Source organism: Episyrphus balteatus, chromosome 4 (assembly GCF_945859705.1).
Source record: "Episyrphus balteatus chromosome 4, idEpiBalt1.1, whole genome shotgun sequence".
Classification (NCBI taxonomy): domain Eukaryota; kingdom Metazoa; phylum Arthropoda; class Insecta; order Diptera; family Syrphidae; genus Episyrphus; species Episyrphus balteatus.
This window is the reverse complement of record NC_079137.1, coordinates 15375923-15398892: the sequence shown is the minus strand read 5'-3', so window position 1 is coordinate 15398892 and position 22970 is coordinate 15375923. Positions and strand designations below refer to the sequence as shown.

General features: G+C 31.3%; 3 protein-coding genes across 4 annotated transcripts; 1 reads left to right on the top strand and 2 right to left on the bottom strand.

Annotated features, from left to right (window-relative positions):
* Positions 1–1114: 1114 nt before the first annotated feature.
* Positions 1115–8381, bottom strand: LOC129919027 (uncharacterized). The gene is made up of 2 exons (XM_055999831.1): positions 8002–8381; positions 1115–1387 (listed from the first exon to the last, which is right to left on the bottom strand). The coding sequence occupies exons 1-2, from the start codon at positions 8225–8227 to the stop codon at positions 1257–1259; spliced, it is 357 nt and encodes a 118-aa protein (XP_055855806.1). The 5' UTR covers positions 8228–8381; the 3' UTR covers positions 1115–1256.
* A 2333-nt stretch (positions 8382–10714) lies between these two features.
* Positions 10715–11926, bottom strand: LOC129918394 (tetratricopeptide repeat protein 1). The gene is made up of 2 exons (XM_055998890.1): positions 11225–11926; positions 10715–11168 (listed from the first exon to the last, which is right to left on the bottom strand). Exons 1-2 carry the CDS (start codon positions 11761–11763, stop codon positions 10886–10888), a joined length of 822 nt encoding a protein of 273 aa, XP_055854865.1. The 5' UTR covers positions 11764–11926; the 3' UTR covers positions 10715–10885.
* A 4575-nt stretch (positions 11927–16501) lies between these two features.
* LOC129919625 (MICOS complex subunit MIC27) lies at positions 16502–17682 on the top strand. 2 transcript variants are annotated; one of them, XM_056000571.1, is made up of 4 exons: positions 16502–16628; positions 16716–16934; positions 16991–17154; positions 17215–17682. In XM_056000571.1, exons 2-4 carry the CDS (start codon positions 16768–16770, stop codon positions 17586–17588), a joined length of 705 nt encoding a protein of 234 aa, XP_055856546.1. In that variant the 5' UTR covers positions 16502–16628; positions 16716–16767; the 3' UTR covers positions 17589–17682. The 2 variants fall into 2 exon arrangements, with proteins under 2 accessions (XP_055856546.1, XP_055856547.1); XM_056000572.1 differs by having other exon boundaries at positions 16586–16628; positions 16707–16934.
* The last annotated feature ends 5288 nt before the right edge of the window (positions 17683–22970 follow it).

Genomic DNA, 22970 nt, shown 5'->3' with positions numbered 1-22970 from the left:
CTAACTTTTATATTTTTTAAATGTTTATATTTCCAACCTTAAAAAAAATTACTTCTAGTTTATGTCAGTTCCTTGAAATAACTTCCAATATTAGAGATTCTATCACCCTTTTCACAATCACTCCCGTTGACGAAACTTAGAAGCTTCACTCAAAGTAAGTTCAGTTCCCATGGAGGCAGTTTTCTTAATCAACAAATCCAGTGTTAACTACTATTGTTTAAGAAAACTGATGATAGGCGCTAACCACGGGACTGAACAAACCTTTAGGACCCCAAAAAAAAATAGATAAAACACAATTCGGGGAATTATTTCAAGGAAATAAAAATGTATGTATAATATGTTATCTACGTCGTAAATCATTTAAGATCATTTTTGTTTGATATGGCCGTGTGTCAATACATGATTCAATGTGGGACCGGCAATATATTCGAAAATTACTTACGACTTACGTACGTCTTACAAAAGTGACCCACAAAAAAAACATATCGCCTTTAAAACTGTCTCAAGCCTACTCATGAGCCGTGGGCTTCAAAAAAAGAGACAAAGAAAAGGATGATCAGATGAGATGAAATTAAATGGAAAACAAACTACTTGGTGATGGTGAGTTGTGGTTACATTTTCTTGTGACTCTTTGTTTTGCGATTTTGGAGTGCACATAGATATTCAATAAATCTCATGTGATGTAATAGTTGGTTTAGTACTTAAAGAAGTCACTTTTGAACTTACGTATGTATGAAATCTCCGCCTATATGCGCTTAGCTTAATTGACATTTGATAGTTTCAAAATTATTAGAAATATGTATTGCAACAATCAAATATCAAAATTATAGCCAGTGCTTAAAATTTCGACACACGGCCTAATGAATTAGAATTCGATTTATCAAAACAAACCTTCAAGGTTATTTTAAGAAAACGCTCTAATTCTGTGTCATTTAAACACACATCAGTTACAGGGTCAATATTGCAAAATTCGAAAAATTTATCTTCATCTGCAAATATTGATTCTTGCATATCTTGTTTCGTTAATAATAATTCAATTTCATCAGCTCCAGTTGGTTTTTTAGTAGCTGATGGTGATGTATCGACCAATTGCTTTTGAAATTCAGATCGATAGTATTCATTGATCATATTTATCATTCCTTTGGAATACCAATACATAACTCCCAACAGGAGCATACCTTGCATAAATGGTCCAACCATGATTGCGTTGTTGTTGTGTGGTAATGTTGATTTTATGTTGTTTTTTTTATTTTAATTTAGATATTTAAATTTTTGTAGAACCACCATTCTTCAAATGTTTTATAGATTTCCTTTATTCCTGGCCATGCCATAGTTAAAATGATGACAACTGAATTGGCAACAACAAACAATTTCATCATTTCGGCAGCTATAGAAAAATACAAAAAATTAAATAATCAAACAAATTATGTACAAGATCAGAGAAAACACAAAACTTAGCATATATTTAGGCCTTAATTTATAATATTTGTAAAAAATGAAAATTTAAAAAAATAACTAAAACGACGGATTTTTAACCTATACCAAGGCTTTAATTTTGAAACAAAATTACTACCCACCAAAACTCTGAATAGATTGATTTCTGAATATTTTAAATACCATTTGAACTAATTTTAATCAAAACTTTATGTAGGTACCTTATAAGAAAATAGAAGTTTTAGTTTTACCAAAATAAAATTGGTACATAAAGATAAGACAGAAACATATACATAGGTACGTAGTTTGGAAAACTTTATGGAAGCAAAAATATTCTAAATTTAATATGCATTCAAAGCAAAGTTTTGTAACATCTATTCATCAAAAATCAAAATGCTTCAGTTGAATTCCAAACAGAGCATAGCACTTCAACCGTTTTTGAAATTAGAAAATCATTTGGAATAGGGTTATAAAACGATGTTGTGTTATTTTTCAAAACAAGATTATAGAGTATTTCCTTCAGCTGTTATGTTTCAGAAATTTAAAATAAAAATTCACTTAGGAGCAAAAAAACGCAATCAAATTAATTAAACAAAAATTGCAATGGATAAAATATTTTTTTCTTACATACATATGTACTTCAATTATGTTATAAAGAGAACGGATTTTTAAGTTCTTAGTATTGACTTAAAGCTTTTGATTCAAGCTTTTCAATGGTACCATTAACATTCATGTATATCAATTACTTCCTGCTCAATTGTCGATTCCATTTTTTGGTCCTAAGTGTACCTATATTTTCAAAACTTATTTAATATCCTCCTTTCACTACAGCCTAAATGAGATAATTAAGCAAATTACCTATACGATTTGACATGCAAAATGAGATAACTTGCCAAATTCTCTTATTTGGGCTATAGTGAAAACAGGCTATAAAAGATAGATTGCAGGACAAGCATTTCGAATTTTTCGAGAGGATTTCGTCGCTTGACATATCCATCTCGTTCCAATAAAATTTTTTTCTTACTCACACTTTTCCGTAGTATTAATTTTAAAACAAAACTGCTGATTGTTCAAGTATGAAAAAAGTTACACATACACCTCAGTGAACTTCTCAGTTAAATGATAAAAAAATTAATTCAAATCTTTAAATTGCTGACTAAATAATGAAACAAGTTGTGAAACATCTTGGACCACTGAAGTTAACATTACAAGCGAAATAGAATTCAATACTAAGTAACTGTTATGGCATATGTAAGTCAGTAAGAGTGTTAAGGCTTTTTATGTAAAGATTCATTAAAAAATAATTTGAGTTTTTTTATTAGATTTCTTATTTAACAAAAGATTTTTGGATTTTTTGTTTAAACGCTGGAGTCATTTTGTTAAAATAATTTTTTGTTTACAAATTTTTGAACAGTAAAAAAAATAGAATATCGTTCTGAAGAAATTAATCCACACGACCACACGTACCTAAAAATAAAATTTCATGAAAGTTCGTGGACCTGTTTATAAAAAATTTATTTCAAAAAAAAAATTAAATATTTTTTTAAAAATTTCAAAAACATTTTTGTTATATTTTCAAAAAATTTCGGAAATCGGTTAAATTTTTGATTATTTTTTTGTTTTATTTTTCAGTCCTCATATACACTTAACCTTCTTGCCTTAAATGATACAAAATTAAAAAAAAAAAAAAAAACTGTGTTGTAATTAAAATAAAATGCACGACTGGGTCGCACGAACTTGCTCTTAGAGTTCAAGTTGCTTAAATTTTTAAGACTTTTTATACATATAGAAATTTGGGAAATGTAGGTATATAAAACAAAAAAAAAAAAAAAAAAACAAAAAAATTCATTTTTCAAAAAAATAAATCAATATCTGAAATCAAAAAAAATTTTTAAATAACTAATTTTTTATAAATAATTTTTTGAAAAAAAAGTTTAAAAATAAAATTGTCATGCCATTTTGTAGAAATAACTAATCAACATCTAAAAACAAAATTTCAAAAAAATTCAATGTTCCGTTTTCGAAAATTATATAAATGCTTTTGTATAAAAAATTTCGTTGAAATACAATAAGTAGTTTTGCAGAAAATCCGATTTGAAAAACGCGATCCTATGGCAGGTACCGTTAATATAGATTTTCAGAAAAAAATTTTTTCTTCAAAAGATAGACCTTGTTTAAAAACTAACACTTGAATTTTTTTTAACAAAATCGTTGGAGCCGTTTTCGTGAAATTAAACTTTTCCCAAATTTTTGTATGACAGGTACCGTTATTTTTGGTCCAAAAAAATTAATTCCAAAAACCCCTCTGGTGAGTCTCCAAAAACTGCTACATAGCAAGTTTGGAGTCAATCGGTCCATCCGTTTGGGCTCTAGTTCCTTATACAGACAGACAGACAGACTGACAGACTGACAGACTGACAGACTAACAGACTGACAGACTGACAGACTGACAGACTGACAGACTGACAGACTGACAGACTGACAGACTGACAGACTGACAGACTGACAGACTGACAGACTGACAGACTGACAGACTGACAGACTGACAGACTGACAGACTGACAGACTGACAGACTGACAGACTGACAGACTGACAGACTGACAGACTGACAGACTGACAGACTGACAGACTGACAGACTGACAGACTGACAGACTGACAGACTGACAGACTGACAGACTGACAGACTGACAGACTGACAGACTGACAGACTGACAGACTGACAGACTGACAGACTGACAGACTGACAGACTGACAGACTGACAGACTGACAGACTGACAGACTGACAGACTGACAGACTGACAGACTGACAGACTGACAGACTGACAGACTGACAGACTGACAGACTGACAGACTGACAGACTGACAGACTGACAGACTGACAGAAAGACAGACGGACTTCCGGGACCCACTTTTTTTGGCATTGTCTATCATCATAATGTCATGGAAAAATTTTATCTCAACTTTTTTTTTTTGTTCGAATGCATAACTTGATATATAGTACCTATACTGCAAGTAAAAAAGGACTGTCACCGAGTTTTTTTGGTATAATGCAGTTTTTTTATCATAAATGGTAGCGCAGATGTGTACGTGTACAGTATTATTTCAACAACTACTCTCAAGGACTGAAAAAACCGACAACTGCATTAAACGCAAAAACAACCGGACAGCTTGGTGGTAAAAAGTATTCTCCTTTATTCAAAATAAATCTACTCTACTCTATAACTATATCTTATCTCTATTTTACAAATACATTTACATCTACTTAAATTATCTTATCACTAGATTTCTTAGGATTCTAAACTAAAAATAAGTGTACAAATAGATAACGACGCAAGATACGATACATCCCTTTATTACAGCCATATTGCTCACAGATGTGTGTCATAAAACACAATCTCTGAGTAATTACGGTTATGTTTGCAAGGGATTAAAGTGACCTAGCGTCGCTATTTATTTGTTCTTCCAAATTATCTAAAGATAATTGAACAAGGACCTTTAACTTTCTATTTATATTTGTAGGTATAAGTGCTCATGAAATAACCGGCAATTCTTCTTAATAGAATAATGAAAGTTTATTAAATAAAATGCACGACTGGGGTCGCACGTACTTGCTCTTATGCTTAAAGTTACTCTAATGTTAAAGCTTTTTATTCAAGAAAATTAAGAAAATTAAAAATTTGATATTTTCAAGAAATTAAAAAAAATAAAATCTGTTTTTATAATTAATTAAATACCGTTTTAAATGACCTTTCACAAAAAACCAAGTATGCATGTTTACTTCTTATATAAAAAGGAATTTTTAGAAAAAAATTTTCGAAAATCGTTAGAGCCGTTTTTTAAAAAAATAATTTTTTATATATAAAAATTTTCTAACATTTTTCAAAAAAAAAGTTGGTATGCCATTTTGAAGAAATAATTTATTTACGCATAAAAACGAAATTTCAAAATTTTTCATAAACCCATTTTCAAAAAATTGATTTTTCAAAAAAAAATTTTGAAATATTTTTTAAAAATCCAAAAATGAGTTTTTTGAAATTTTTCTAAAATTTTAATATTACCTTCACCTAAACGCTTTTGTATAAAAATTTTTGTCGAAATCGGGGTGGTCTTGAACGAGATATTCATAAATCAAAAAAACCGTTCTATGACAGGTACCGTTAATAAAGGTAAAAAAAATATTTTTTTTATTTCGAAAGTTGGCTCTTATGTGTAATACTTCACTCAAACATTTTAATCAAAATCGTTAGAGCCGTTTTTGAAAAAAATTAACTTTTCTATTTCCGTTATATGACAGGTACCGTTAGTTTTGGTCCTAAAAAAAAATTCGAATTTGTCCTCTAGGGAATCACCCAAAACTGTTAACTACCAAGTTTGAACAAAATCACTCGAATAGTTTAGGCTGTAGCTCGAGGTACATACAGACAGACAGACAGACAGACAGACAGACAGACAGACAGACGGACAGACAGACAGAATTGCCGGACCGACTTTTTTGGCATTCTCCATCATCGTAATGTCATGTAAAATTGTTATCTCGAGTTCGATTTTTTTTACGAATCCTAAACTTGCCCTATAGTACCTATATCGCAAGTAAAAATAAGCAAGAAATAATGTTAATATCTTAATATTCTAGAACAATTCAAAAACACTTTGAAAGTAAATACAAGGTCAATCAAGCTTGCTAAAATCCACTTTTTTCATGCGCTTACGATTTCTTATAATATTCATTTTACTTGAATATGGGTACTAGATTTTAGGTGTTCTTTTGATTGAAGAAATTAAATTAGTTAAAACTAATATTTAATTTAAATTTACTTTCAAAAGAAAATAATAAGACTCTTTCCAGATATGTAAGTTATGATTTTTTTTTTAAATAAAATAAATTCACATGGGTTGAATAAATGATTCGATTCACTTTAAAAGTTCAACGTTTAACGAAAAAATAAAATATAGCGTAAGCGATACAGTTATTGACACCCATAAGGAATTTTTCAGTTCACACAGCTGGCAAATATAATTGGTATGGATATGTGAAACTCTTAGTACATTTTTAAATACCTAACTCAATTGTTTTTCATTATATTTGTATTAAAATCGGTTAAGAGATTCGTGATCTTGTACAGCTATTGACATCACATATTTATACAATTATCGACATACTTGTACAATTATTGACACCACATATTTATACAATTATTGACATATCTTCAAACAGACAGTTGGAAATACAAATTACGATTTTTTTGTTGAGGCTGATTTAAGTCATTTTCTTAAACCTTTACGTGGCATCCTTTGAAGGGTGTCGGCTCAAAAATGCCTTAAACTAGCCGTTCGCCTGTTTTGTGGCCCAAATGGATTTTCCTTTTTGTCTTCTTCAAGAAAACCCTTGACGGCATGAAGTACATCCTCTCCCAAATAACATTTCAGCTTCGATAAAGGTATTACCGAAGATACATTTCAGCTTTTGTTAAACTTTAGTTAGGTTGTTGGGCATGGAAAAGGGCAACGGTATACAAGTTAGACCCTTTATAACAATGTACTTATAAAGTCTAAAAGAATTATAAACGAAGCTTTACCGAAGCTCTATCGAAGCTTTTAGATTTGACAGATAGTTTATAAATTGACTAACCAAGCTTATCCGAAAAACAAGCTTTCTTCGGTTAAGTTTCTTTAGGAATATTCAAACAACTTACTACCCGACTAACAAATTTGCTCCTATAAAGCTTAACAGGTGTTAATGTAGCTCCTGTAAAGCTTTATAGAAGCTTTATAGAAGCAAGCTCAATACAAGCTGTGACAAAAGTGGTACCTGCGAGATTTCAATTGTCAGAAGCTGTTGTGTTAGTTGAGTAGATCGAGGAATATTAAAAAGTTTGGCTGCAGCCTTTTTGGACATCTTTTGTATCCTCACACACAATAGCGTTTTTCGAGGTCCGTTTTGGTGTATTTCCTAGTACATTTAGGCATTTTTCCAGCTTAGTAGTCATTTAAAAGAGTTATCTAATTATTGACACTCTTTATAAGTACAACTGTAGACACAGTGTCAACGTTTGTACTCCAATACAAGACAGTTATTGACACAGGGGTGTCAATTATAGAAAATGTTAAAATCTTAAGACAGTAGTTGACACCCCATTTTATTAAATATACAATAAGAAAAAACAAAAAAAATACATTAAATCCTTCTCCAGGACATTAAATTTCATATATTATAAACTTTTATGATCATACTTTTACTAAGTACAACATAATTATCGACTTACATGTTAAGACTCCTTAACGAAATAGACACTTTTTTACCAAAAAAACACACTCTCGTAACAGTGATGTTTACGTTTCAAAATTTAAAACAAAATTGAGTAGCTACCTCCCAACAAAAAACAAAGAGTGAGAGAATAAGAAAGAGCGAAGAAATTAAAAAAACGGTTTATATAATTCGTTGCGATTTTTTCCTATAAAACGTTCTTTACGAAGAGGGTGTCAATAACTATATTGAAATTTTGCAGTGTCAATAATTGTATCACTTACGCTACTTTTTTTTAAACTGTTTAAAAGAAAACTCACCCTCTGGCGACCGAATATAATCTCCAAAGCCCGAATTTAAATCCTTATCATCGTCCTCAACTATTGGTTTAGTCTTGTCTTTTTCCTTAATTGTTGGTTCCTTTCGATTGGTATTTTTTGTGGACGAAAATGATTTCGAAAAACTTTTATGGTTTGGTGCATTCAATGAAGACTTGTTACTTCCAAACCCACTTGATGAAGATAGTTTTTTGGGCTTGGATTTCATTTTAAAGTGTCTACATCCTTATAATAGAGTTCGTTGGTTTTTTTTTTTCTTTTTCTACTTAAATTAAATAAATTTGGAAAACTATATTAGTTAACAAAAAAAAAAAACAAGAATGACCGGTCTGCTCAATAGCTAGACCTCAACTAAAAATTGTGATATTAGTTAAACTATTTCGTAGAGACATATTTGTCATCGGAAATAAGCCTTAGAACTTCTAAGGCTTCATTTTGCTGTATAATAGAAAATCAATCAATAAGTGAAGAAAAAATTAAGTACAGAAAATCGAACTTCTTACAGACAGAGATTATAGGTGAATACACTAAGCGAGCATAGAAATTAGGTTAGAAATAGAATGAAATCTTAAGAACGTTGTTAATTAATGTATTGGCTTTCAGGGAAGGAAATACAAATACAATTGTGACGAATGTTTCTTTCACTTCAAATTTTGCTAAGTTAAATGCGTGAAAGATATCAAATCGGATGAGTTTTGTAGCCAATTCTTTTGCTAAATTTTTCTTATTATGATTTTAAGAAAAAATAAAAAAATACACCCAATTAAGCATTTTAATACCTTTATTAACATGTTCCCACCAGCGCACCGTTTCTAATAAAATTGAATAAAATAAAATAAAAAAAAATTTAATAAAAAATCACGCAATGTAGTTTTTATTTGAATTCTTATAAAGGCATAATTGATTTTTGCCTATATATCTTAATTCGATATACTGAACTCATCATATTCAATTTTGAAGCACAATAAATGCGTGACCCACCGCACGTCTATAAAACGATTATAGCGGATTTAAATTTAACGCATGTTGATCATGTGATTATCGTAAGTTTTTCTATCCTATGTTTAAAGAGCATTTATCGCGATTACAGCCTGTTTGTAATGGTCTATTGCTACATCATTTATTCGTATTCGAAGAGAGTTCACCAAAAAACCTTGATTGTTTTGAGAAAATTAACCTAAACGATTAATGTAAGCTAAAAGGGGTGGAATTGCGATATTTGATAATTAATTTGGCCCAATAAATTAAGCTCGATGAAAAATAAATTGAACGACTAGATCGAACAAACATCGAGTTACTTAGCTCACAAGGTAAGAGGTTAAAATTAAAGCCAAATGAAAGATAAGTTGATATTGAAAATGAAAAAAATAGGATTTCCACTTCTAAAATGGAAAATTCTATGTGGCAACTCTATTTTAAAGCAAAAATTATCAAGTAACTAATAACTCATATTTCAGCTGAGACTCTCTTTTATCTTAAAAATGTTATGTGACACCTCCTATAAAATAGGGACAAGTACTCGGCAACCCTACGTAAATGCTAAAAATCACTAAAAACTACTTTTTCAGCCAGAGTATATAATATTTGATAAAGTTAATGACTAAAACATAGATGGTCCGCAAGAATTTCGAGCTCTTTGTGCCAAATTATCGCAAGCGACATGATGCTCAAGATGTTTTTGTTTACAGAAAATTCTTTATTATCTTTTGTTTTAAGACTTTTGCAGTCAATTTTGATGGAAATATTTTCTTGAGCAACTGTTGATTAGATTAACATAAAAAAGCTATATTTTATTTTTTGTTCCTAGTTTTGGGAAAATACAATTTTATGCTGTCCATAATTCATAGTTTAATGGAACTAAAACCAATACACTTTAAAATAGTTTTGCATGAAAAAAAAAACTTTATAATTTGAAATTAAGAATCGTCATTTGGGGATGATTTTATGAGAAAAAAGTTCATATTTACGATTGATGCCCTTTCGAGCCATATAAATCTTACTCTCATTTTACTCAGTGCTGGTTTTTTTTTGGCATTCTCCTTTTTTGGAGTAGAATGCTCCTAATCAAAAAGCTTCCATAAACGAAAAGGGAACAAAATTAAAACGATACTATGGGAAATTTACTATCGGTGGCCAAATTATGGAATACCAAGTCGATCGTTTAAGATTCGATATCTCCCTTTCGGCTAGCCTTGAATCGCTCAATTATTTCCATTATTCCAGCAAATAACACAAAACATCTGGATTCATTAAATTTTTTTTTGTAATGTCTATGAAAACCTCTTCTCTATAGCTCGGAATTAAAATAAAATAGATACATTTTGAATGTACTTAATTGTAATTTGTGTATGCAGAAAATAAGAAACATAAGGACATACATATTTCTGAAAAAAAAAAAAAAAAAAAAACACCCGAGAAGTACCTTACCTACATACGATAGTTTCCTGTGAACTTCCGCGCATTACAGAAAGTCTTTTTACTCCCTGTCTTAAATTTGCAAACTGTTTATTAATTATTTATTTTCGTTGTTCATAAAAATGTTAACAATTTAAAGTGTATTTAATAAACAGTGTTTTATGAAAAATAGCAGCAAAAATTTCTTTCTTCGGTCGAAATAAAATCTGCCAAGAAAAAAGCTCATTTCCTTCAGAAAGTTTCCATATTAAGTCAATTATTAAACAAAACACCTTGCAACTTCGTTATAGAAAATTAATTATAGTTTATTGTACAATAATAATAATAACGCTAAAGCCTGCATAATGGTCTAGAAATCGAAATAGAAATTAATTACCTCGTTTTTCGTGTATAGTTTCTTTTAAATTTTAACTTTAATTTTTTGATAAATTCTTCCCTCTCATCATTTTCACTACTTATTTTGATTGAAATTAAATGAATACGATCCAGAAGGATCCTGTTTCATTTCAAAATTATTAGTTGACAAACCGAAAGGTTTCAAAATCATATTTCCCAGATCTTTCAGTTTGCCAAGCATTTCTTCTTTAAGTTTTTCATTGCGTTCCTGAATTAGCGGAGGTAATCGAACTAAAGCTTCATTGGCTTCTTTGTTCCCTTCATCCAATTCAATTACTTTTTTATAGTCTTCCAAAGATTCATCCAACTTTCCAGTGTCTTCAAACAGCTTCGCTCGTCTTGAAAGGTAAAATTTTAAATAATCATTCAACTATGATTATTGATAAATACTTACCTTAAACAAGCACGAACATAATCTGGATTCAATTCTAGTGCTTTGCTACAATCATCAATTGCTGCATTTTTGGAATCTAATTTAATCTTGGCTGCTGCCCGATTTGCATACAAAACAGACCGTTCTTTGGTGTATTCGAGTGGGCAGAGTTTGAGGGCATTCGTGTACATCTCCACCGACTCGGTGTATTGTTCACATTTAAAGAGTTCATTGCTCTTCTGTTTGAGTGTGTCTGCTTCTTCTTTGTTCTTGAGTTTTTGTTCATCGCTAAGGTCCTTCTCCAATTCTCTCAGATGCTCCTCGTCGATGAGATCATCGTGACAGTCGGAGAATATATCATTGGCGGATTTTTTATTCTCATTATCGATTACATCGAGATGATTGAAGTCTTTGTTGTCTTCGTCGTTGTCCTGCAACGAAAGTTCACTTTGTTTGGATACAATTTCATCGACAATTTCTGCATTTGTTCTCGATTCGGCATCTTGGAATTCATCATCACTGGCAGCGTTATCATCATTTGTTGAATGTGTTTTAGACATTGTAAATATTTGATTCTGATATTTTTGGTTTTATTTATAATTTTGTATTTAATTTAAATAAATTATTAGGACTTTTTTAGGACAATGCGAAAAATAAACACGATATTAGAGAAGGAACAAGGAATCTGTCTGTTCTGTTCGTTGGTGAAGTGTTGACTCACTGTCAAATTTTTTTTTGTTTAGCTGTCATCAAACGAACGCATTCAGGTTATTTTGGAATGAATAATCCCTGGTTCTACACACTTTTTTTAAAGATGGAATTTAATTATAATAGCCCTGTACCATTGGAGGTTTACTAACTAGTAGATGTTTTGGTTAATCCAGTACTATCAACTTCTCATGCGAGTAGATACGATTTGTATTGAATTACTTTTTTTTGTTTTTTTAATTCTTTAGCCTGGTACGCTGCTCGCGCTAAATTTTAGCTGAGATAAAATTCCCATACAAGTTATCGATAACTTGTATGGGATCCAATTTATCTCGGCTAAAAATTTTCGATAATTTGTATGGGAGCTAAAATTTAGCGCGAGCAGCGTACCAGGCTTTTGCAGCAAAATTACAGTTCTCTTAAATTAATTATTGAACAATTTACAGAGATTGGTTATAATCTACCTTACTACTGCCAAGTTCTTAGAATCTAAAGCCTGGTACGCTGCTCGCGCTAAATTTTAGCTGAGATAAAATTCTCATACAAGTTATCGATAATTTGTTTGGGATCCATTTTAGCTCAGATAAAATTTTTCGATAATTTGTATGGGAGCTAAAATTTAGCGCGAGCAGCGTGCCAGGCTTAAGCCTGTTCAATGAATTTTGTATAAAAAACGTATTTATTGTTAAAGCCTGGTACGCTGCTCGCGCTAAATTTTAGCTCCCATACAAAATATCGAAAATTTTTAGCCGAGATAAAATGGATCCCATACAAGTTATCGATAACTTGTATGGGAATTTTATCTCAGCTAAAATTTAGCGCGAGCAGCGTACCAGGCTTTAACAATAAATACGTTTTTTATACAAAATTCATTGAACATCGCTAGTAAACTACTAGTAGTACTACTTTGCCACCTCCCAAAGGAACAGTTCTAATAATTATAGGGGTATTCACGATCTGGTGCAACAGGTCTAGTAAAAGTGTAAAATTTTATTTTTTTACAATAGATCGTGAACGCACCTCTTCTTATCTATAGTAAATATTGAATGGAATCCATGATATGAATTATATCAGCTTCACTCTTTTTTTTTACGGAGTTGTCTTTCCACCGATGCTTCTTCTTTTTTTCAATTTTTTTATAATTTCATTCTTTGTTGTGTTCGGGTTAATTTATTTTCACAAATTGCATCGAAAGAAACAAAATAAAAAAGAATAAGAATAAAAAAGATAAACTGTTCATCATGGGCGACACGCGACGGCGAGCTGCCATCTGTCAAAAAAATTTTACACCATTGTATTGTTATTTTGCAATAGGGTTAGGGTATAGCAAAAGTGCAAGACCATTGTAAAATTTCAATCCATATATTTTGTTGTTGTAGTGTTGCAAGATTTTACACTTTTGCACTTTTGCAATGATACAAGACCAGTTGCATCGGATCGTGAATACCCCTTATATTTTAATTACCAGAGGTCGAAATACGGCTAAGTTTACGATCACGTTAACGTTTTGACTATTTGTTGTCTCTAATTTATCAATATAAAAAGTATAGAGAAATATATCGTCAATACGTTATCGTATGATAGTAATCGTGTCCCGTACTTTGGCCCCAGGAAAGTTTTCTTAAACCAAAGCAAACAATTTACAGCTAGTGCAAAAAAAAGCACCATGAGTGGTTTTACAAGTTCAAAGCTTCACTCTTTTGTCCTTTAAATACACATAAATCGTCGGTGGCGCGTGCAAAGTGTATAACTCCAATTGTTTTGAAAATAAGATTTTGATGCAATTTGCTAGATAATGTATATCGTCGCCTCAATAAAATATTGTCGTATGTGCGAAATTGAGGTTTTGAGATTTGAATGCAGTTTTGCTAATTGATTTTTTCTCCTTCATTCTGTGAAATCCGTTTTTCGATATCTGTATCCGTTTCCGAGATAATCGCTATGCATTTTGTCGTATGTGTAGGTTTACAAACATTTTCGGTAGCTTTTTGTCGTAAGTGCACAGAAAACGTGCACATACGACAAAAATTACCACATACTACAATTTTTTTATACAAATCTGTGTTTTTCTTCGTTCGGTAAATAATTGTCGTAGGTGCTGTTTTTGCAACACATACAAAAATATTTTACTGGAATTTCAGTAAACGTTTGTCGTTTGTCCCATAAGGAAATACACTGACTAGTGTAATTTCAGTTGCAACTTGCAATCAAGATGTCGAGCAGGTCGGACGAGTCGACCTGCGCCAAGTTTATCCGAGGAGCTTTTTGCTCTATTTTATGCATACAAAATGCATGTTTTATCATTTTATTAATTAAGCATACGTTACGAAATATTGGAAGATGAATTCTTTGATGCCGATCCTTTAGGTTCCCCCAATGTTTCGCATCCAGTGACAATGAAAACTTGACCCTACGAAATTTGTATGAAGCTTTTATCGTGCTATCTTAATACTTTAATAATTTTAATTCACCTGAATAGTAATGCCCACTTTTCACGAGTCGATTTTAGCCGCACGATGTGTCGGTAGACTAGGATTTTTCTATGGGGATTGTAACTTTAGTCGCCTGCGACTTACGTTCACACGGGTCGAAAAGCATCGCCGCACCGCAAAAATCGACTCGTGAAAAGTCCCCATAACTTAATTTTCGTAAACTGTGATCTCATTAATTCTAAAATTGCTTTAAAAATAATGTACCTATAATTTCTTTTTTCTATTTATGTGATTTTATCTTTAAGCCTGGTACGCTGCTCGCGCTAAATTTTAGCTCCCATACAAATTATCGAAAATTTTTATCTGAGCTAAAATGGATCCCATACAAATTATCGATAACTTGTATGGGAATTTTATCTCAGCTAAAATTTAGCGCGAGCAGCGTACCAGGCTTTAGGAAAGAATTTTGTTGTGAAGTCAATAACCCATAGTAATATACCTACCCGAATTAGGCGAAACCTCGATTTTAACAAAAAATAAAACATACATCTCACTTCCAATAGGTGAACTGCTTCTATCTAAACCAATTGTTTAGAAGTTAGATGTAGGTATGTTATTTTACCATTGATGTTTTTGTTAAAATCGAGTTTTGCTAAACTCGGGTTACTACCAAGAGCCAATCTGATTTTAAAAAGTTAATAAATTAACGTTAGTTATTTGTTTTTCGCATTGAATTTGACATCTATTTGTCGTATGTCGTAAACAAGTTTCGAATAAAACTTTGCTCATTTTTGTCGTATGTGTCATCAATTTGTCGTATGTGTTTGGCTAACAAATAGTTTCTGTGAAAACGTAACATACGACATCGGCATATTGGAGAAAATTGACTATTATTTGTTTCTGGATTGGAATATTGAAATAATTCTAACATAATTCAATAGACAAATATTTTCTGTATATGTCATGATATTTTTAAAAAAATTCACCGTACAGTTTTCGAGAAAAAAAAATCTGAACTTTAATTGCGTTTTCCCAAAAGTAGCCGAATGTAACATACGACATTATTTTATTGAGGCGACGATATAGTCTATTAGGCTGTTTTCGCTAGAGCCCAAATGAGATAATTTCGCAAATTATTTAATTTCGAATGTCAAATTGTATTGGGCTGTAGTGAAAACAGGCTATAGTACGCAGATGGCGCTAAGTTTTAGTTACATTTCTTTTCTCCATTTTTCTCGACTTATTTATCGTCCGCTAAATTGTGGCCGATACATACAATTTTTAGCCGTTTTTTACTATCCTACTTGATCCATATAGATCATTAATTAACACGTATTAAAACAACAACATGAGATTTTGCTTTTTATCAGGATCTATTTATGGATCAAGTGGGATTATGAAAAATGCTTTTCTACCATTTCTTATACCGCTACCGTATACCTTACTGGTATGAGAGTTCCTTGAAAGAGCTAACACACCAAAAGGGAAAAGGGTAACGGTATACGGATAACGGCATCAAATTGTGAGTTCATTAAAGGTGCAGACACAGCAGAATGTTATACGGCAGAGTTACGAGTACCTGTAAAAATTGTATAGCAATACCGCTTGTCACATATCGTTATCAGAGTGTTCAACTATATTATTTACCTACCGCTTAAAACCTGGTACGCAGATCACGCTAATTTTTAGCTCCCATACAAATTATCGAAAAACTTTAGCTGAGCTAAAATTATTCCCATACAAATTATCGATAACTTGTATGGGAATTTTAGCTGCGCTAAAATTTAGCGCGAGCAGCGTACCAGGCTTTAAGGACTAACTTCCATTATTACTTACCGTTATTTGAAATTCTACTTAAAATCTTACTTAATTAATGAAAATATGTTCTGGGACAACAATAGGTAAAATTGCTTTTTTATTATAATCCACAAACTGAAAAAAGAGTTAAGCCTGGTACGCTGCTCGCGCTAAATTTTAGCCGAGATAAAATTCCCATACAAGTTATCGATAATTTGTATGGGAGCTAAAATTTAGCGCAAGCAGCGTACCAGGCTTTAGTATTGCTAAAAATGGCGTAAAGAGACAAAGCGAATCACCATGAACGCTTATACCGCTTTGGTGTGTATGGTTCCTTAATCGATTTTCTTCCAAAAGTATGTGGTCCACCTTATTTAGTTTGCCTGAATGCTTTCATTTCAATCACCCACTGAACGATTTTTAATTAGTTTTGCACCTGTCAAAAAATAAACTGTCAACACGTTATGCAATGTCAGTCATCGGCAAGGGTAATTTTTCTCTTTAAACATTTTTCTTTAAAACTTTAAATAAAAAGAAACATTAATTAAAAACTATTAACTTAAAATACATTTCAGTTTTGTAGTCTTTAGATCAACAATCTGTTTAACTGCATTTTCCAAACAAATCATGTTCACAAAATTAGTCTACGGAGCAGCAGCACCAATGCTAGCAGCAGTTGCAGTCAAATCTGCTGAATCCCCAAAACCAACATCGTCAACAGAAAATGATTTGGCCTATTACAAATGCAAGCCATCCGAGTTGCCAGTCTATGCTCCATTGCATTCATTGAACAAGTAACATTTTGAATAATTTCCTAAAAGCTTTAGTCAATGGAAAACTATTCTTACAGACCAAAACCTCCAGCACATCCACCAAAAGATTCCAAAGTCCGTGAAACTTTAGAAAGTGGCGTTCGAGCTGTTCGTGTTGAAGTCACATCGGCCTATAAAGCTGTTGCCCAACAGAAGAAGAATGTCGAGGGAATAATTGCTACCGGAGTGGCTCATTCCCAATGTAACAAAAATTTAGCTTTCTCATACTTTTTTTCTTTTTGATGTAGCCTATTTCTTTTAGCAACTATTGATTACCTCAATGAACCTGACAATACAATGCCACGAGTTGGTGCTATTGCTATTGGTGGTGTAGCTGGTCTCATTCTGGCCGTTCGAGGAGGATTCTTCAAGAAGATTATTTACACTGGCATCGGAGCCGGTGGCATTGCATCATTGTGCTATCCTAAAGAGGCCGAAAAATTCGCCCAACAAGGGTTGATCGAAACGAGGAAAGGCTATGTTATAGCTTATAATTTTGTAAAAGGCATTAAGCCTGGAGACGAGATTGGCGTTGAGCCAATCAGTAACTTCCCGACTAGCGTAGCCGAGTTGAAAGATCTATTTGCTGATTTAGTTGATAGTGCCAAAGGAGCGATTTTCTCCAGCAAGAAGTAGGCAGCTGGTCAGAGTGGAAGCGCTAGGGTTGAGTTAGTGCATTATTAGATTTTATTTTGCAAAACAAAAAAATAATCTAAAAAAAAAAGAACGATACTAAAATTCGATGATTCAAGTTTAGGAGCAAAATCGATTGTAGAAAGTAAATTAAATTAAAAGCTAAAAAAAACTGCAAATTGTTGTCTTTTGTATTTTTAAGCTCTTATAGGTATTGGAAAATCTTCAAGTGCAGATATCTTGTGAGTTTCCCTTATTGTGAATTTCGGGCGAAAAGTTGTTCACCTTCGGAAAACTCCCCGTATTTTGAACTTTCAAGTAGTATGCGAAGTAATCGAGAGCTCTTTTCTCACTTAAATTGGTTAAGTAAGGACTTACGAGGGTTGGGAAACTTGAAAAACGTTTATTTTAAAATGTGAAAAAATCACACGTCATCAACTATTATTATAATCAGCTTTCTTCTACCGAAAACTTTTTAATAATTTACTAAAAACCAACTATAAAAATTCGGCCTTATTATGAATTCCATTAGTATCGGAAATTTCCTACGATTTCCGAAAAAATAATCACGAAATCCGCCCGTAATGGAAAATTTCATACAAATTGTCACCATGATCGGATTTTGATTGTTTTAATCGGGAATCGTAGAAATTTTCCGATACGATGGAATACGTGATAAGGCCGATTTTATCTTAATCTAATTGAGTGCAATATGTATATTAAAAAATCCTAAGATGTTTTGAAAGTGCTCCGTGGCGCGATGGACTAATGCGCCAGAGGTCGTGAGTAAGATTTTCAACCTCCACCACCGAAAACTAGTTTTTTTTTTAGGAGTACTCTCTGCTTAGCCGTTTGAATTCGGCAGTAAACTGAAGGTCACTTTTATTCTTGAACCGTTAATTACACGCACAAAAGAATGGTTGTGAGTTAAGTCACTAGACATTGCCCCTTTAAGGGGTGTCGCATGTATGACATGTCGTGCCTCAATATTTTTGAAGACGTTTTGGCAGTTCATAAATTCTAAAAGAAATTGGGCAGGTTCAGAAACGTTAGGGACTAAATATTTAGGTAATTTCTCGGTCTCTGATTGGTCAGCTGTAAAAAAAAATCCTTCCAATTTAGGTAATTTTATTGGAAAGCTGACTGGAAAGTTAGGCAAGAAAATTTTCCCTAAAAATTTAGGAAAGTTTTTTTTGTCAACATGACAGCAGATTGTTTTTATTTAAAGAATTAATTTAGCAAAATTAAATTTATTTGTGTGAAAAACAACTAAAAAGTGCATTATCGGTTATAATTAATTTTATTTATTCATTACAGTTAAGTGAAATTAGGTGTCTTACCCATGCGACCGGTAAAATTCTGAAATAAATTTCGAAATTTGACAATAGCATCACATCCAAACTTATTTAGTCAATTTACTTAAATTTCCGTTCAGAAAATGACGTTGCCTAAATATCTAGTCCCTAATATTTCCGTGCCCATTCTAAAATTTTCCATAAACCGTGCAATATTATAATAGTATAATGTTATATACTATACAAATAAGTAACATATTTGCTGTTTTTTTTCAACAACCATATAATTCTTGCAATCTAAACTACGGTGATAATTCAACTTCAACTACAACAGTCGGAAAAAGTATTTTGACAAAATGAACATTTTTCTAACTGATGCGAATCTGTAATGGTTAAATATGAAATAAGGAAGTTGTCGGTTATTTAATAAGTATATTATGGTGAATCTCATGATGGTCAATGTCAGTCATATAGTTGGTATTTGAAACACGTAAAATGCATTACCTTACCTTACCAACGTTGAAAAAGAACGATTGTCAAAATACTTTTTTCCCTCAGAAATTAGCACTTTTTATACAAAAAATGCAGCCTCGAAGCATAATACCAACTATATGACCATCATGAGATTCACCATAATATACTTATTAAATAACCGCCAACCATTACAGATTATTCGCATCAATTAGAAAAATGTTCATTTTGTCAAAATACTTTTTCCGACTATTACAGATTAAACTGTGATATACCTCCTTTGAGACTGACTGAAGCAGATGTTGTTCAATATATTGACGATTTAAAATCCGATTGTTCACCTGGTCCTGACAATTTTCCGTCAGTCTTTTATTTGTTCTGCTGTTACACATATAGTTAATTGTTGCCTGTCATATGGTGTCTTCCCTGATTTGTGGAAGTCATTAATGTGGAAACAAAAACAAAACTGAAAGTTATCGAGGAATTTCAAAATTATCATGTATACCGAAACTTTTTGAAAAAATGATTTGTAAGCAACATGGATTTTTCCGGCACAATTCGACAACAAGAAACTTGAGTTTTAGGTAAAGCTTTTGATAGAGTGAGTCATACGATACTTTTTCTCAAACTAGAAAAATATGGATTTTCGGAATGGTTACTTCAATGGATCAAATCTTATTTGAAAAACAGATTACAGCTTGCTAAATGTTAATTCTAAAAACTGTTTGTCTTAAAGTATAAATGTATTATCTTGAGTTCCCCAAGGTAGTTATATTGGATCCTTCTGTTTTTGTTATTCATAAATGTTATCACGAAAATTTTATACTCAAAAGGAGGTTGTCTGTAAAGCCGGTTTACGAACGATGATTTTACGTGATAACGTCGTAAAAAACAGGTTGTGTGCTTTTGTTTAAAATGAGTCAATTGAAGAGTTTATTTATTTCAAACAATCATAATTTACAAGAAAAAGCTAAAAAAAATACCTTTTTTTCTTTTCTCATTATATTATACCATTAAAAAGCCAAATGTTTCTTCTTAAGAATAAAACCATTTTTAAATTTTTACAACGCGCAAAAAGTATTAAAATAATTTATTGAAAACAATCGTTTCTTATGAAAAAAGTGAAAAAATCATTTCCATCACCCAAAAATTGAGAGCTTATTGCTTCAGCTCAAAATATATACATAAATATCGATCATGTCTATTAGACATCTACAAAAAGAGCTAGAATTTTTTGAACTCGATCAATTTTCATCAAAAAAAGCAAAAAAAAAAAAACATATAATTTTATCTTCCCACGCTATTGAATCAATTTTTTTCAATGACAACCTATAAAAATTTTATATCATGTGAAAGCTCATTATTTCACCTTTCATATGATGTTTCAATCTTATGTCTGCGATGCCTAGAAATAAGAATTTTTTAAAGCCAACCATGTCAAAGTTCCAAACTGAGATTACGGTACTTCCCACACTGGTGGCTGTTCGTGATCAACAGATCTCCAAAGATGTTTTGAGGTAGTTTTTTAATTTAACATTGTGTAGTTTGAAGCGAATGTACAGTTATGTGTGATATATCAAATGAAAGGTAATATCATCAGGATGCTCAATAAAGTTAAAACAAATTTGTATCTGCTCTAGATCAAAAGATATAAGCTGTGGAAAAATAGAACTTTATTTTACCGTTATCTCAAAATTGTGACTACAAAATGTATTGAAATTTTGCACAGATATAATCCTGTTATCTATCTACAGTATAAATTTCATTCATTTATATGTTGAAGAAAAAAAGACAAAAATAAAAAACGGTTAAAACCGGTAAAAAAACTTGTTTTTCCCGTTATTCATCCAAAAATCATTTTAAAATACAAATGTATGGACATGGTCATAGACTACATGTTCTATAAGTTTGAGATTTTTTGAAAGCTACGAAAAATTTTAAAATAATAAAAACTCACCATAAAAAAAAATTAGTTTTACCTCTATTTACCCTATTAAATGACGGAATTTCTTCCTTCATATGTATTAAGCTTTAGGTTATTATCTTTCGAATAAACTACATATAAAAGTTATTTGTATCTGTAATAGTTTATTTTTAATTGAAATTTTTGCAGCACTGCGGCAAAAATTATCCTCATATTGACGTCATTGCCAGTTACTAAATAAAAAGGTTTGCACAAGATATTTAAATGATCCACATATAACAAAGACTTTATACTGTGCACTTGTCCATCCTATCTTGGAGTACTGTCGCTGCTTGTGGTATCTTAATTATGTTATTGCTGTCAACAAAATTGAAAGTGTTTAAAAACAATTCCTACTGTTGGCCCTTCGTCAATCTTCAGGAGCGAAGTTAATAACGTTCTTTTCCTTTTTCAATTGCTACAAGGATCAATTTGTTCCACCTATATTTCACCCGTAATCCCGACTTTTTTTTACATTCCACCAGCTTTCGATTTTAATAAAATGTATAACCTTGTTGATTCTAGAAGGGGTTTGTGTATGGATTTTTCATACGCACAGTGATGCTGCCTGTGAAATCAATTTATATTGAAGGTTTTGAATGAACAACAACAACTTTTATGTTGTACCACCAATTTCATAGGCTGGAGTTATAGCTATTTCACTTGGGCCATCGCGATCATCAAAAACCTTTTAGTGGTGCTAAATGTTCAGTTAATTTTGAAAATTTCCAGAGCAGGGAAAGAACATACAACCTAGCCTTTAGAGACCAACGCATAACGCACATTTTAAAATTTTAAGAAAACAAATTATTTGTTAATAAATAAAAAGCTTACCCAGTTTCTTGCTTGTCTTTGTGATTAATATTTTCGCAATTTCTCCAACGACGAATAAATTATTCGGTTCTTTTTATAGAAATCCGAACGCGATTACGATTAAAATTTTTTTTTTTTCGTATTTTTTACGAGTCATTTGCGATTCCTTATTATTCCTTATTTGTGGCCGCCACCACGTTTCGCTTATATAACTTCGGGTATGTATTCCTTATTGCAGAAGTTGATAGTTGCATTTAAAAAGCTTTTTTGTCCACAGTAAATGTACATTTTACTTGAGTTTTATGTTGCAAGAAGAAATGTGTTAAAAAAATCAATTTAATTTTTTATTTTATATATTTAGTGTATTCTTTATCTTTTTTGCGTAATGTTAATTAAATATATTTTTATTCTGATTTTCCAATGTTTTTTTAAATTATTTGTTACAGTTTTTAATAATATTTTATTTTTTTCCTTTGAAAGCTTATTGTAATTTTTTTTTTTATATTTTAAATGTTGACCTCCATTTAACCATAATTTATATTCTTAATTATTCAGAACCATTAAAACTTTATATTACATATTGTAACTGTATTTTTTTGTTTATATCTAATATAAATGTTTTTTATTTATTTTTAATTATTTTTCTTTTTTTATTTTAAGACCTAATTCATTTATATTACAAGATTTTTCTGTTTTATTTGTTAAATTTAAAGTAAAATTTTCTTTGTTATTTTTTTTTATGAATATAATTCATTTAGTTGTTTTTTTTTAATATATTTATATTTTAAGTTATACATTCATAAGTTTAAAAGAAAGAAAAAAATTAACAAAAACAATATGAGC

Excerpts from the sequence above, each read along its gene's own strand:
- LOC129919027 (XM_055999831.1), bottom strand. The coding sequence starts at position 8,227 with ATGAAATCCAAGCCCAAAAAACTATCTTCATCAAGTGGGTTTGGAAGT. Across the intron at positions 1,388-8,001 it reads TTATATTCGGTCGCCAGAGG|CTGCCGAAATGATGAAATTG; the intron begins GTGAGTTTTCTT and ends ATTTTTCTATAG.
- LOC129918394 (XM_055998890.1), bottom strand. The coding sequence starts at position 11,763 with ATGTCTAAAACACATTCAACAAATGATGATAACGCTGCCAGTGATGAT. Across the intron at positions 11,169-11,224 it reads TATGTTCGTGCTTGTTTAAG|ACGAGCGAAGCTGTTTGAAG; the intron begins GTAAGTATTTAT and ends TTACCTTTCAAG.
- LOC129919625 (XM_056000571.1), top strand. The coding sequence starts at position 16,768 with ATGTTCACAAAATTAGTCTACGGAGCAGCAGCACCAATGCTAGCAGCA. Across the intron at positions 16,935-16,990 it reads CCATTGCATTCATTGAACAA|ACCAAAACCTCCAGCACATC; the intron begins GTAACATTTTGA and ends CTATTCTTACAG. Across the intron at positions 17,155-17,214 it reads CGGAGTGGCTCATTCCCAAT|CAACTATTGATTACCTCAAT; the intron begins GTAACAAAAATT and ends TATTTCTTTTAG.